This window comes from Scyliorhinus torazame, chromosome 5, assembly GCF_047496885.1.
Source record: "Scyliorhinus torazame isolate Kashiwa2021f chromosome 5, sScyTor2.1, whole genome shotgun sequence".
Taxonomy (NCBI): domain Eukaryota; kingdom Metazoa; phylum Chordata; class Chondrichthyes; order Carcharhiniformes; family Scyliorhinidae; genus Scyliorhinus; species Scyliorhinus torazame.
Genome location: NC_092711.1, coordinates 132,528,277 through 132,541,953, shown reverse-complemented (window position 1 = coordinate 132,541,953; position 13,677 = coordinate 132,528,277). Strand labels below are relative to the sequence as shown.

The following is a 13,677-nucleotide window of genomic DNA, read 5'->3' as shown; positions in this document are numbered from 1 at the left end:
CCTCTCCCTCTCACTCCTTTCCCGCTCTACCCTCTCCCTCTCTCTCCTTTCCCGCTCTACCCTCTCCCTCTCTCTCCTTTCCCGCTCTGCCCCTCTCCCCCTCCCCCTCTCCCCTCCCCCCTTTCCCTCTCTCCTTTCCCGCTCTCCCCTCTCCCCTTTCCCGCTCTTCCCCTCTCCCCGCTCTCCCCTCTTCCCGCTCTCCCCTCTCCCCTTTCCTGCTCTCCCCCTCTCTCCTTTCCCACTCTCCCCCTCTCTCTCCCCTTTCCTGCTCTCTCCCCTTTCTCGCTCTCCCTCTCTCCTTTCCCGCTCTCTCCTTCTCTCCTTTCCCCCTCTCCCTCTCTCTCCTTTCCCACTCTCCCCCTCTCTCTCCTTTCCTGCTCTCTCCCCTTTCCCGCTCTCCCCCTCTCCCCTCTCCCTCCTTTCCCGATCTCCCCCTCACCCTCCTTTCCCGCTCTCCCCCTCTCCCCTTTCCCGCTCTCCCCCTCCCGCCTCTTTAGGTGTTTATTGAGAATGGAACGAAGGATGGCCATCAGATACTGATGGAAGCTCGCGATGCTGTGCTGAAGGTTAGCAGTGTGAATGTCGCTGTCCCTGCCCTCTCTGCTCTCTGTTTAATGAGCTGGTCTCCGTGTTCGGGAGACAGTCAGCTGCTGACACTGATTCCTATTACTCACCAGCATTCCTCTAGCAGGCAGCAATCCCCATTCGGGACCCTCCTTCACCCCCCCTCTCTGACCCAGTTAATATTTTATACATTCGATCGGGACCCTCCTTAACCTCCTCTCTGTCCCACTTAACATTTTATACCCTCGATCGGGAACCTCCTTAACCCCCTCTCTGTCCCAGTTAATATTTTATACCCTCGATCGGGACCCTCCTTAACACCGCCTCTGTCCCAGTTAATTTTTATACCCTCGATCGGGAACCTCCTTAACCCCCTCTCTGTCCCAGTTAATATTTTATACCCTCGATCGGGACCCTCCTTAACACCCCCTCTCTGTCCCAGTTAATATTTTATACATTCGATCGGGACCCTCCTTAACCCCCTCTCTGTCCCAGTTAATATTTTATACCCTCGATCGGGACCCTCCTTAACCCCTCTCTGTCCCAGTTATTTTATACCCTCGATCGGGACCCCCCTTAACCCCCTCTCTGTCCCAGTTAATATTTTATATCCTCGATCTGGACCCTCCTTAACCCCCTCTCTGTCCCAGTTAATATTTTATACCCTCGATCGGGATCCTCCGTAACCCCCTCTCTGTCCCAGTTAATATTTTATACCCTCGATCGGGACCCTCCTTAACCCTCTCTGTCCCAGTTAATATTTTATACCCTCGATCGGGAACCTCCTTAACCCCCTCTCTGTCCTAGTTAATATTTTATACCCTCGATCGGGACCCTCCTTAACCCCCTCTCTGTCCTAGTTAATATTTTATACCCTCGATCGGGACCCTCCTTAACACCGCCTCTGTCCCAGTTAATATTTTATACCCTCGATCGGGACCCTTCTTAACCCCCTCTCTGTCCCAGTTAATATTTTATACCCTCGATCGGGACCCTCCTTAACCCCCTCTCTGTCCCAGTTAATATTTTATACCCTCGATCGGGATCCTCCGTAACCCCCTCTCTGTCCCAGTTAATATTTTATACCCTCGATCGGGACCCCCCTTAACCCCCTCTCTGTCCCAGTTAATATTTTATATCCTCGATCTGGACCCTCCTTAACCCCCTCTCTGTCCCAGTTAATATTTTATACCCTCGATCGGGACCCTCCTTAACCCCCTCTCTGTCCCAGTTAATATTTTATACCCTCGATCGGGAACCTCCTTAACCCCCTCTCTGTCCCAGTTAATATTTTATATCCTCGATCGGGACCCTCCTTAACCCCCTCTCTGTCCCAGTTAATATTTTATACCCTCGATCGGGACCCTCCTTAACCCCCTCTCTGTCCCAGTTAATATTTTATACCCTCGATCGGGAACCTCCTTAACCCCCTCTCTGTCCCAGTTAATATTTTATATCCTCGATCGGGACCCTCCTTAACACCGCCTCTGTCCCAGTTAATATTTTATACCCTCGATCGGGAACCTCCTTAACCCCCTCTCTGTCCCAGTTAATATTTTATACCCTCGATCGGGACCCTCCTTAACCCCCTCTCTGTCCCAGTTAATATTTTATACCCTCGATCGGGACGCTCCTTAACACCGCCTCTGTCCCAGTTAATATTTTATACCCTCGATCGGGACCCTCCTTAACACCGCCTCTGTCCCAGTTAATATTTTATACCCCCGATCGGGACCCTCCTTAACCCCTCTCTGTCCCAGTTAATATTTTATACCCTCGATCGGGACCCTCCTTAATCCCCTCTCTGTCCCAGTTAATATTTTATATCCTCGATCGGGACCCTCCTTAACCCCCTCTCTGTCCCAGTTAATATTTTATACCCTCGATCAGGACCCTCCTTAACCCCCTCTCTGTCCCAGTTAATATTTTATACCCTCGATTGGGACCCTCCTTAACACCGCCTCTGTCCCAGTTAATATTTTATACCCTCGATCGGGACCCTCCTTAACCCCCTCTCTCTGTCCCAGTTAATATTTTATACCCTCGATCGGGACCCTCCACAACACCGTCTCTGTCCCAGTTAATATTTTATACCCTCGATCGAGACCCTCAACCCCCTCTCTGTCCCAGTTAATATTTTATACCCTCGATCGGGACCCTCCTTAACACCATCTCTGTCCCAATTAATATTTTATACCCTCGATCGGGACCCTCCTTAACACCGCCTCTGTCCCAGTTAATATTTTATACCCTCGATCGGGACCCTCCTTAACACCGCCTCTGTCCCAGTTAATATTTTATACCCTCGATCGGGACCCTCCTTAACACCGCCTCTGTCCCAGTTAATATTTTATACCCTCGATCGGGACCCTCCTTAACCCCGTCTCTGTCCCAGTTAATATTTTAAACCCTCGATCGGGACCCTCCTTAACCCCTCTCTGTCCCAGTTATTTTATACCCTCGATCGGGACCCCCCTTAACCCCCTCTCTGTCCCAGTTAATATTTTATATCCTCGATCTGGACCCTCCTTAACCCCCTCTCTGTCCCAGTTAATATTTTATATCCTCGATCTGGACCCTCCTTAACCCCCTCTCTGTCCCAGTTAATATTTTATACCCTCGATCGGGATCCTCCGTAACCCCCTCTCTGTCCCAGTTAATATTTTATACCCTCGATCGGGACCCTCCTTAACCCTCTCTGTCCCAGTTAATATTTTATACCCTCGATCGGGAACCTCCTTAACCCCCTCTCTGTCCTAGTTAATATTTTATACCCTCGATCGGGACCCTCCTTAACCCCCTCTCTGTCCTAGTTAATATTTTATACCCTCGATCGGGACCCTCCTTAACACCGCCTCTGTCCCAGTTAATATTTTATACCCTCGATCGGGACCCTTCTTAACCCCCTCTCTGTCCCAGTTAATATTTTATACCCTCGATCGGGACCCTCCTTAACCCCCTCTCTGTCCCAGTTAATATTTTATACCCTCGATCGGGATCCTCCGTAACCCCCTCTCTGTCCCAGTTAATATTTTATACCCTCGATCGGGACCCCCCTTAACCCCCTCTCTGTCCCAGTTAATATTTTATATCCTCGATCTGGACCCTCCTTAACCCCCTCTCTGTCCCAGTTAATATTTTATACCCTCGATCGGGACCCTCCTTAACCCCCTCTCTGTCCCAGTTAATATTTTATACCCTCGATCGGGAACCTCCTTAACCCCCTCTCTGTCCCAGTTAATATTTTATATCCTCGATCGGGACCCTCCTTAACCCCCTCTCTGTCCCAGTTAATATTTTATACCCTCGATCGGGACCCTCCTTAACCCCCTCTCTGTCCCAGTTAATATTTTATACCCTCGATCGGGAACCTCCTTAACCCCCTCTCTGTCCCAGTTAATATTTTATATCCTCGATCGGGACCCTCCTTAACACCGCCTCTGTCCCAGTTAATATTTTATACCCTCGATCGGGAACCTCCTTAACCCCCTCTCTGTCCCAGTTAATATTTTATACCCTCGATCGGGACCCTCCTTAACCCCCTCTCTGTCCCAGTTAATATTTTATACCCTCGATCGGGACGCTCCTTAACACCGCCTCTGTCCCAGTTAATATTTTATACCCTCGATCGGGACCCTCCTTAACACCGCCTCTGTCCCAGTTAATATTTTATACCCCCGATCGGGACCCTCCTTAACCCCTCTCTGTCCCAGTTAATATTTTATACCCTCGATCGGGACCCTCCTTAATCCCCTCTCTGTCCCAGTTAATATTTTATATCCTCGATCGGGACCCTCCTTAACCCCCTCTCTGTCCCAGTTAATATTTTATACCCTCGATCAGGACCCTCCTTAACCCCCTCTCTGTCCCAGTTAATATTTTATACCCTCGATTGGGACCCTCCTTAACACCGCCTCTGTCCCAGTTAATATTTTATACCCTCGATCGGGACCCTCCTTAACCCCCTCTCTCTGTCCCAGTTAATATTTTATACCCTCGATCGGGACCCTCCACAACACCGTCTCTGTCCCAGTTAATATTTTATACCCTCGATCGAGACCCTCAACCCCCTCTCTGTCCCAGTTAATATTTTATACCCTCGATCGGGACCCTCCTTAACACCATCTCTGTCCCAATTAATATTTTATACCCTCGATCGGGACCCTCCTTAACACCGCCTCTGTCCCAGTTAATATTTTATACCCTCGATCGGGACCCTCCTTAACACCGCCTCTGTCCCAGTTAATATTTTATACCCTCGATCGGGACCCTCCTTAACACCGCCTCTGTCCCAGTTAATATTTTATACCCTCGATCGGGACCCTCCTTAACCCCGTCTCTGTCCCAGTTAATATTTTAAACCCTCGATCGGGACCCTCCTTAACCCCCTCTCTGTCCCAGTTAATATTTTATATCCTCGATCGGGACCCTCCTTAACCCCGTTTCTGTCCCAGTTAATATTTTATATCCTCGATCAGGACCCTCCTTAACCCCCTCTCAGTCCCAGTTAATATTTTATATCCTCGATCGGGACCCTCCTTAACCCCGTCTCTGTCCCAGTTAATATTTTATATCCTCGATCGGGACCCTCCTTAACCCCTCCTCTGTCCCAGTTAATATTTTATACCCTCGATCGGGACCCTCCTTAACCCCCCCTCTGTCCCAGTTAATATTTTATACCCTCGATCGGGACCCTCCTTAACCCCCTCTCAGTCCGTTAACATTTTATACCCTCAATCGGGACCCTCCTTAACCCCTTCTCTGTCCCAGTTAATATTTTATACCCTCGATCGGGACCCTCCTTAACACCGTCTCTGTCCCAGTTAATATTTTATACCCTCGATCGGGACCCTCCTTAACCCCCTCCCTGTCCCAGTTAATATTTTATACCCTCGATCGGGGCCCTCCTTAACCCCCTCTCTGTCCCAGTTAATATTTTATACCCTCGATCGGGACCCTCCTTAACCCCCTCTCTGTCCCAGTTAATATTTTATACCCTCGATCGGGAACCTCCTTAACCCCCTCTCTGTCCCAGTTAATATTTTATATCCTCGATCGGGACCCTCCTTAACCCCCTCTCAGTCCCAGTTAATATTTTATACCCTCGATCGGGACCCTCCTTAACCCCCTCTCTGTCCCAGTTAATATTTTATATCCTCGATCGGGACCCTCCTTAACCCCCTCTCTGTCCCAGTTAATATTTTATACCCTCGATCAGGACCCTCCTTAACCCCCTCTCTGTCCCAGTTAATATTTTATACCCTCGATTGGGACCCTCCTTAACACCGCCTCTGTCCCAGTTAATATTTTATACCCTCGATCGGGACCCTCCTTAACCCCTTCTCTCTGTCCCAGTTAATATTTTATACCCTCGATCGGGACCCTCCTCAACACCGTCTCTGTCCCAGTTAATATTTTATACCCTCGATCGAGACCCTCCTTAACCCCCTCTCAGTCCCAGTTAATATTTTATATCCTCGATCGGGACCCTCCTTAACCCCGTCTCTGTCCCAGTTAATATTTTATATCCTCGATCGGGACCCTCCTTAACCCCCTCTCAGTCCGTTAACATTTTATACCCTCAATCGGGACCCTCCTTAACCCCTTCTCTGTCCCAGTTAATATTTTATACCCTCGATCGGGACCCTCCTTAACACCGGCTCTGTCCCAGTTAATATTTTATACCCTCGATCGGGACCCTCCTTAACCCCCTCCCTGTCCCAGTTAATATTTTATACCCTCGATCGGGGCCCTCCTTAACCCCCTCTCTGTCCCAGTTAATATTTTATACCCTCGATCGGGGCCCTCCTTAACCCCCTCTCTGTCCCAGTTAATATTTTATATCCTCGATCGGGACCCTCCTTAACCCCGTCTCTGTCCCAGTTAATATTTTAAACCCTCGATCGAGACCCTCCTTAACCCCCTCTCAGTCCCAGTTAATATTTTATACCCTCGATCGGGACCCTCCTTAACCCCCTCTCTGTCCCAGTTAATATTTTATACCCTCGATCGGGAACCTCCTTAACCCCCTCTCTGTCCCAGGTAATATTTTGTATCCTCGATCGGGACCCTCCTTAACCCCCTCTCAGTCCCAGTTAATATTTTATACCCTCGATCGGGACCCTCCTTAACCCCCTCTCTGTCCCAGTTAATATTTTATATCCTCGATCGGGACCCTCCTTAACCCCCTCTCTGTCCCAGTTAATATTTTATACCCTCGATCAGGACCCTCCTTAACCCCCTCTCTGTCCCAGTTAATATTTTATACCCTCGATTGGGACCCTCCTTAACACCGCCTCTGTCCCAGTTAATATTTTATACCCTCGATCGGGACCCTCCTTAACCCCCTCTCTCTGTCCCAGTTAATATTTTATACCCTCGATCGGGACCCTCCTCAACACCGTCTCTGTCCCAGTTAATATTTTATACCCTCGATCGAGACCCTCAACCCCCTCTCTGTCCCAGTTAATATTTTATACCCTCGATCGGGACCCTCCTTAACACCATCTCTGTCCCAATTAATATTTTATACCCTCGATCGGGACCCTCCTTAACACCGCCTCTGTCCCAGTTAATATTTTATACCCTCGATCGGGACCCTCCTTAACACCGCCTCTGTCCCAGTTAATATTTTATACCCTCGATCGGGACCCTCCTTAACACCGCCTCTGTCCCAGTTAATATTTTATACCCTCGATCGGGACCCTCCTTAACACCGTCTCTGTCCCAGTTAATATTTTATATCCTCGATCGAGACCCTCCTTAACCCCCTCTCTGTCCCAGTTAATATTTTATACCCTCGATCGAGACCCTCCTTAACCCCCTCTCTGTCCCAGTTAATATTTTATACCCTCGATCGGGACCCTCCTTAACCCCCTCTCTGTCCCAGTTAATATTTTATATCCTCGATCGAGACCCTCCTTAACCCCCTCTCTGTCCCAGTTAATATTTTATACCCTCGATTGGGACCCTCCTTAACCCCCTCTCTGTCCCAGTTAATATTTTATATCCTCGATCGGGACCCTCCTTAACCCCGTTTCTGTCCCAGTTAATATTTTATATCCTCGATCAGGACCCTCCTTAACCCCCTCTCAGTCCCAGTTAATATTTTATATCCTCGATCGGGACCCTCCTTAACCCCGTCTCTGTCCCAGTTAATATTTTATATCCTCGATCGGGACCCTCCTTAACCCCCTCTCAGTCCGTTAACATTTTATACCCTCAATCGGGACCCTCCTTAACCCCTTCTCTGTCCCAGTTAATATTTTATACCCTCGATTGGGACCCTCCTTAACACCGTCTCTGTCCCAGTTAATATTTTATATCCTCGATCGGGACCCTCCTTAACCCCGTCTCTGTCCCAGTTAATATTTTAAACCCTCGATCGAGACCCTCCTTAACCCCCTCTCAGTCCCAGTTAATATTTTATACCCTCGATCGGGACCCTCCTTAACCCCCTCTCTGTCCCAGTTAATATTTTATACCCTCGATCGGGAACCTCCTTAACCCCCTCTCTGTCCCAGTTAATATTTTATATCCTCGATCGGGACCCTCCTTAACCCCCTCTCTGTCCCAGTTAATATTTTATATCCTCGATCGGGACCCTCCTTAACCCCGTTTCTGTCCCAGTTAATATTTTATATCCTAGATCAGGACCCTCCTTAACCCCCTCTCAGTCCCAGTTAATATTTTATATCCTCGATCGGGACCCTCCTTAACCCCGTCTCTGTCCCAGTTAATATTTTATATCCTCGATCGGGACCCTCCTTAACCCCGTCTCTGTCCCAGTTAATATTTTAAACCCTCGATCGAGACCCTCCTTAACCCCCTCTCAGTCCCAGTTAATATTTTATACCCTCGATCGGGACCCTCCTTAACCCCCTCTCTGTCCTAGTTAATATTTTATACCCTCGATCGGGACCCTCCTTAACCCGTCTCTGTCCCAGTTAATATTTTATATCCTCGATCGGGACCCTCCTTAACCCCCTCTCTGTCCCAGTTAATATTTTATACCCTCGATCGGGACCCTCCTTAACCCCCTCTCTGTCCCAGTTAATATTTTATATCCTCGATCTCTACCCTCATTCATTCATGTCTCTCTCAAGAAACACAAGAGATGGAGCAGGAGTGACCATGCAGCCCGTTGAACCTGCTCCTCCATTCAATACGATCATGCCTGATCTTGGGAGTGGGGGGCGTTGTTGCCTGTTCTCCATGTCCCTGAATTTCCAGAGAGACTAAAGTCTGTGTGTCCCGGCCTTAAACGAGTTCGACGATGGAGCATCCACAACCCCGCTGGGGCAGAGAATTCCAAAGATCCACAACCTTGCGAGTGAAGAAATTTCTCCTCAGCTTAATCCCAAAATGGCCGTCCCTGTCCCAAAATGGCCACCTCCTCACCCAGAGAATGGCCCCCCCTCGCCCACCGTTTCAGATACCCCAACCAATGGAAACAATCTCTCAGCATCCACCCTATCGAGCCCCCTTCAGAATCTTCTCGGCCTCCACGAGATCGTCTCTCGTTCTTCTAAACCCCACGGAGAATAGAGGTCCCGATTTACTCAGCCTCTCGCCGCAGGACAGAACCCCTCATCCCAGGGTCCAATTCACTGGATCTACCGCCTCCTATGCAAGTCTACCCTTTCTTAAATACGGATGCCAGAACTGCACACGTTGCCCGGGATGTGGCCTCACACACACCCTGTGCACCTGCAGCAAAGACGTCTTTTGTCTGTACTCCGTGTCCCCCCCCCCCCCCGCCCCCGGCAGTAATAGCCAGTGTTCTAATAAACCTTCCATATCGCTTGCTGAACCTGCCTCCAATCTTTCCATGTTCTGTATACCAGCGAACCTCGAGCCTCTTTGAAACTGAACACAAAGGTTCTTCACCTTGTAAACAATATTCTGCTTTTTATTCTCTCTCTCTCTCCATCCGCCCCCCCCCTCTATCTCCGTCCCCCCCCCCTCTATCTCCGTTTCCCCCCCCCTCTATCTCCGTCCCCCCCCCCCTCTATCTCCGTCCCTCTCTTGATCCCTCCCTCTATCTCTATCCCTCTTCTCTCCATCGCTCGGTCCCTCAATCTCTCTCTCTCTCTTGATCCCCTCCCCCTCTCTTCCCCTCCCAACCCCCTCACTCCTCCCTCTCTGCCCTCCATACCCCTCTCCCCCCATCTTCTCTTCCTCCCTCCCACCGTCTCTCCCCCCAATCACAGATCAAAGATGAAGAATCTGCCGCTCATGTCTTCGCTCCAGTGAGTTGACTCCTCCCTTCCGATGCCACCTTAAATATTTTTTGAGAGATTTTTGTTTTTAATCTTGGGGAGCAGGCTGATCTCATTCTGACCGTCTCTCTTTTCTCCCTCTCCAGTGCCCTCACGATCTGACCTGCCCCAAGCTGACGGGCAAGGCACCCCTGCCGTGTAACTTCGTACAGGCTTACCACCCCCTGTCCTTCGCCTGGGTGAGTGTCTGACTGCTAGGCCCAAAAGCCTGACCCTAAAGTTGCGGCTCCCCTCAGCGTGCCGATGCTGGTCCTGCGGGGCAGGATATTCCCCGAGGGAAGCGCCGATTTCACTCGAGTAGTGTCGTGTGGGAAAGCCGCTGCGCTGGGATACGGTGCGCAGGATGCGTCATTTGTGACATGACCTGGTGCTGGGGAGGTGGCCATGTTGTGGTAATGTCACTGGACGTGTCATCCAGAGACCCGGGCTATCACTGATGGGGTGGGTGGAGATAAAGAGACCAAAACTGCACACAATATTCCAGGTGTGGCCTCACCAAGGCCCGTGTATAATTACAGCAAGATATCCCTGCTCCCGTACTCGAATCCTCTCGCTGTGAAGGCCAACGTCAAGGAGGAGATAGATACAGCTCTGGGGGCTAAAGGGGTTTGAGTATTGAATTTGATCAACAGCCGTGATCATAATAAGGGGAGCTGGCTCGATGGGCTCCTCCTATTGTCTACGTTTGGACCATTTTCCTTCCACGATTCCCAGACTGGAAGGTCAGCTCCATTTAAAAAAAAAAAAAAAAAAAATCATTCACGGGATGTGGGCGTCGCTGGCCGGGCCAGCATTTATTTCCCATCCTTTTTTAAAATATAAATTTAGAGTACCCAATTCATTTTTTCCAATTAAGGAGCAATTTAGCATGGCCAATCCACCTACCCTGCACATCTTTGGGTTGTGGGGGCGAAACCCACGCAGACACGGACAGTGACCCAGAGCCGGGATCGAACCTGGGACCTCGGCGCCGTGAGGCAGCAGTGCTAACGCACTGCGCCACCGTGCTGCCTATTGCCCGTCCCTAATTGCCCCTTGAGGAGGTGGTGGGTGAGCCGCCTTCTCGAACCGGCTGCAGTCCCTGTGTGGTGTGGGTAACACCCACAGTGCTGTCAGGGAGGGAGGTCCAGGATTGTGACCCGGCGACAGTGAAGGAACGGCCGATATATTTCCCAGTCAGGGTGGTGAGTGTGGGGCTCGGAGGGGAACTTGCAGGTGGTAGAGTTCCCCATGTGTCTGCTGCCCCTTGTCCTTCTAGATGGTACAGGTGGTGGGTTTGGAAGGTGCTGTCGAAGGAGCCTTGGTGAGTCGCTGCGGTGCATCTTGTAGATGGTACACACGCTGCTGTCACTGTGCGTCGGTGGTGGAGGGAGTGAATGTTTGTGGATGGGGTGCCGATCAAAGCGGGGCTGCTTTGTCCTGGATGGTGTCGAGCTTCTCGAGTGTTGTCGGGGCCGCACTCACCCAGGCAGTAACAGACCTCGTGTGTTTTTCTCTCCGTTGATGTGTGGTGTTTCGCTCTGTTGATTTTAATCTTCCCGTTTGCCCTCTCCTCGCCGCAGAACACCGGTGTCAAGCTGGAGAGGTTCTCCTACCTCGTCCTGCGCCGCGGGCCCCGGGAGGAGGTAGAGGCCTGGCCCCGGGTCGTCCGTCCCGTCTTGTGTAGGCCGAGGCACGTCCACGCCCACGTCTGCTGTGCCGACGGCACCCTGCGGCACATGGTGCTCACCCCTCGCAAGAGCGGAAGGTAACGGAGAGCTCCCAAAAGCTTGATTTTGTTGGCGGGAGGGGAGGAGAGTCGGGGTTGGTTGAGCGGAGGTGATGTCGGGGGGGGGGGGGGGGGGGAGGCGGCGTCAGATAAGCATGCTTGCAGATTGGAGGCGCGGTCTCAGAGGAGTGCTGCTCTGCCGCGAGGTCCGTGTTCGAGGTTGACGCCATCGGACATCTCCGAGAAGTTACGAAAGCAGCCCCACATGGGCTTGGCGAGTAGGACGTCTTCTCCGGACACCCCCAAAACCAGAGAGCGGGGGTTCAGTCTTCGTGCTTCAAACAGCATCAGTAAAATGGTCGACCACGGTATTGTCGCCTCGTTGCTTGTGGGATCCTGCTGTGCCCGTTTCCCTGACTGTGATTGAAAGAGGGAAAAAAAATGAAACAGCTCGGAGGCCACGATGTGGCCGGGTTCAGGGGGGGGGGGAGAAGACCGTCCTCTGAAGGATGAACTAGGAATGCAAGTCTTTCTTTTCTCTGTCCGTCGCCGCTCTCACCTCTTCTTGCTCGTTGTCCCTCACTCATTCTCGCTCGCTCAGTAACTCTCTCGCTCTTTCTCTCATTCCTGTTTTTTCATTCTTTCTCTCTCATCCTTTCTCTTGCTCGTTTTCTCTCTCTCTCTCGGGTAGCCAAGGACCCCGTGGACACTATTGCGAAGGTTTTGGGCGGGGGAGGGAGGGGGGTGAGGAGATGGAAGGGAGGGAGTTATCCCGAGTGTCTTGGCCCCCTTTTTATCCCTCCATCGACTACACTTGAAAACGGATTACCTGATCGTTTATCTCTGGAAATGCGGGTGGCATCTTACGATGCGGCAATCACCCGTCTCGTTGGCCATGAGGCCCTTTGCAGGATGTGCGCGCGCGGGGGGTGACGACGTCCTGCTGTCGTGAAAGGTGCTGGAGAAACGCAAGTTATTTTTTAAGTTTAAAAAAAACACATCCCTTTGTCACCCGCTGTGTTCCCTCCTTCACAGAGACCTCTACCGATGGGCACGCAACAGTTCCTGGGGCGACCGGCTGCCCGTGCCCCCTGACCGCATCGCCGCGGGAGACGGGACGGAAAGCGGCAGCCCGGCGCGGGGCAGGGTGGGGGCGAGCGGACGGTCCCCTCCAGAGAGCCAATTGGATGGTCCTGTACCTTCCCCACCCCAGGGGACGTGATCGGAGGCTCGGGAGCGTTGCTGCGATCGCACGGCCTGCGAGGCTGGGAGGGAGCGCCGCACTGGCGGCAGCACCCTCCTTTCGGATGTGACTTTGAAATGGAAGCCCCTCCCCCTCCCAGGTCTGCCACCTCTCTCTCTGGTGGGAGTCGAAGGAGCCTTGGTGAGTCGCTGAAGAGCCTCGCGTAGATGGTGCACACACTGCTGCCACTGTGCGTCGGTGGCAGGAGTGCCGATCAAGCAGGGATCCATTGTCCGAGGTACCCGAACCGGTGCCGGAATGTGGCGACGAGGGGATTTTCACAGTAACCTCATTGCAGTGTTAATGTAAGCCTACTGGTGACACTAATAAAGATTATGTTCACACAAGAGGAGGTCTGGCTCCTTCCTGTTACACTTAATTTATATTCCAGCAGTTGAGTATGAAGGAAGTTGGAGTTTAGTTTCACTTTAAAATGTGCCTACAATTTAATGAGGCTTTGGGGTAGCACAAGTGGAGGGCACTGTGGTTTCACAGCACCAGGGTCCCAGGTTTGATTTCCCGCTGGGCCACTATCTGTGCGCAGGCTGCACGTTCTCCTCGTGTCTGCGTGGGTTTCCTCCCACAGACCGAAGACGTACAGGGGTAGGTGGATTGGCCATGATAAATTGCCCTTAGTGTCCAAAAAGGTGAGGGGTTATTGGGTTAGGGGATAGGGTGGAAGTGAGGGCTTAAGTCGGTGCAGACTTAATGGGCCGAATGGCCTCCTTCTGCACTCTATGTTCTATGTTTTGCGACTCTAAAGCAAACACAGGGTATTAAAAAAATGGGCTGTTGCGTGGCAACATAGCGGTCAGAGGGTCGGTTGACGATCATGCTTAGAGGTGCATGGAGCAGTTTATGTCTCTCTCTAATAGGACATG

The 13,677-nt window shown here is 51.3% G+C and overlaps 1 protein-coding gene across 1 annotated transcript; it reads left to right on the top strand.

The window, feature by feature from the left end:
• Nucleotides 1–465: 465 nt before the first annotated feature.
• Nucleotides 466–13,143, top strand: LOC140422689 (ribosome assembly protein METTL17, mitochondrial-like). Its single transcript, XM_072507654.1, has 5 exons — nt 466–566; nt 9,777–9,815; nt 9,932–10,024; nt 11,408–11,592; nt 12,589–13,143. Exons 1-5 carry the CDS (start codon nt 540–542, stop codon nt 12,773–12,775), a joined length of 531 nt encoding a protein of 176 aa, XP_072363755.1. The 5' UTR covers nt 466–539; the 3' UTR covers nt 12,776–13,143.
• The last annotated feature ends 534 nt before the right edge of the window (nt 13,144–13,677 follow it).

Bases quoted from the DNA above. Each gene is read 5' to 3' on its own strand.
- LOC140422689 (XM_072507654.1), top strand. From the start codon at position 540: ATGGAAGCTCGCGATGCTGTGCTGAAG. The intron at 567-9,776 runs GTTAGCAGTGTG...CCCCAATCACAG, and splicing joins CTCGCGATGCTGTGCTGAAG to ATCAAAGATGAAGAATCTGC. The intron at 10,025-11,407 runs GTGAGTGTCTGA...TCCTCGCCGCAG, and splicing joins ACCCCCTGTCCTTCGCCTGG to AACACCGGTGTCAAGCTGGA.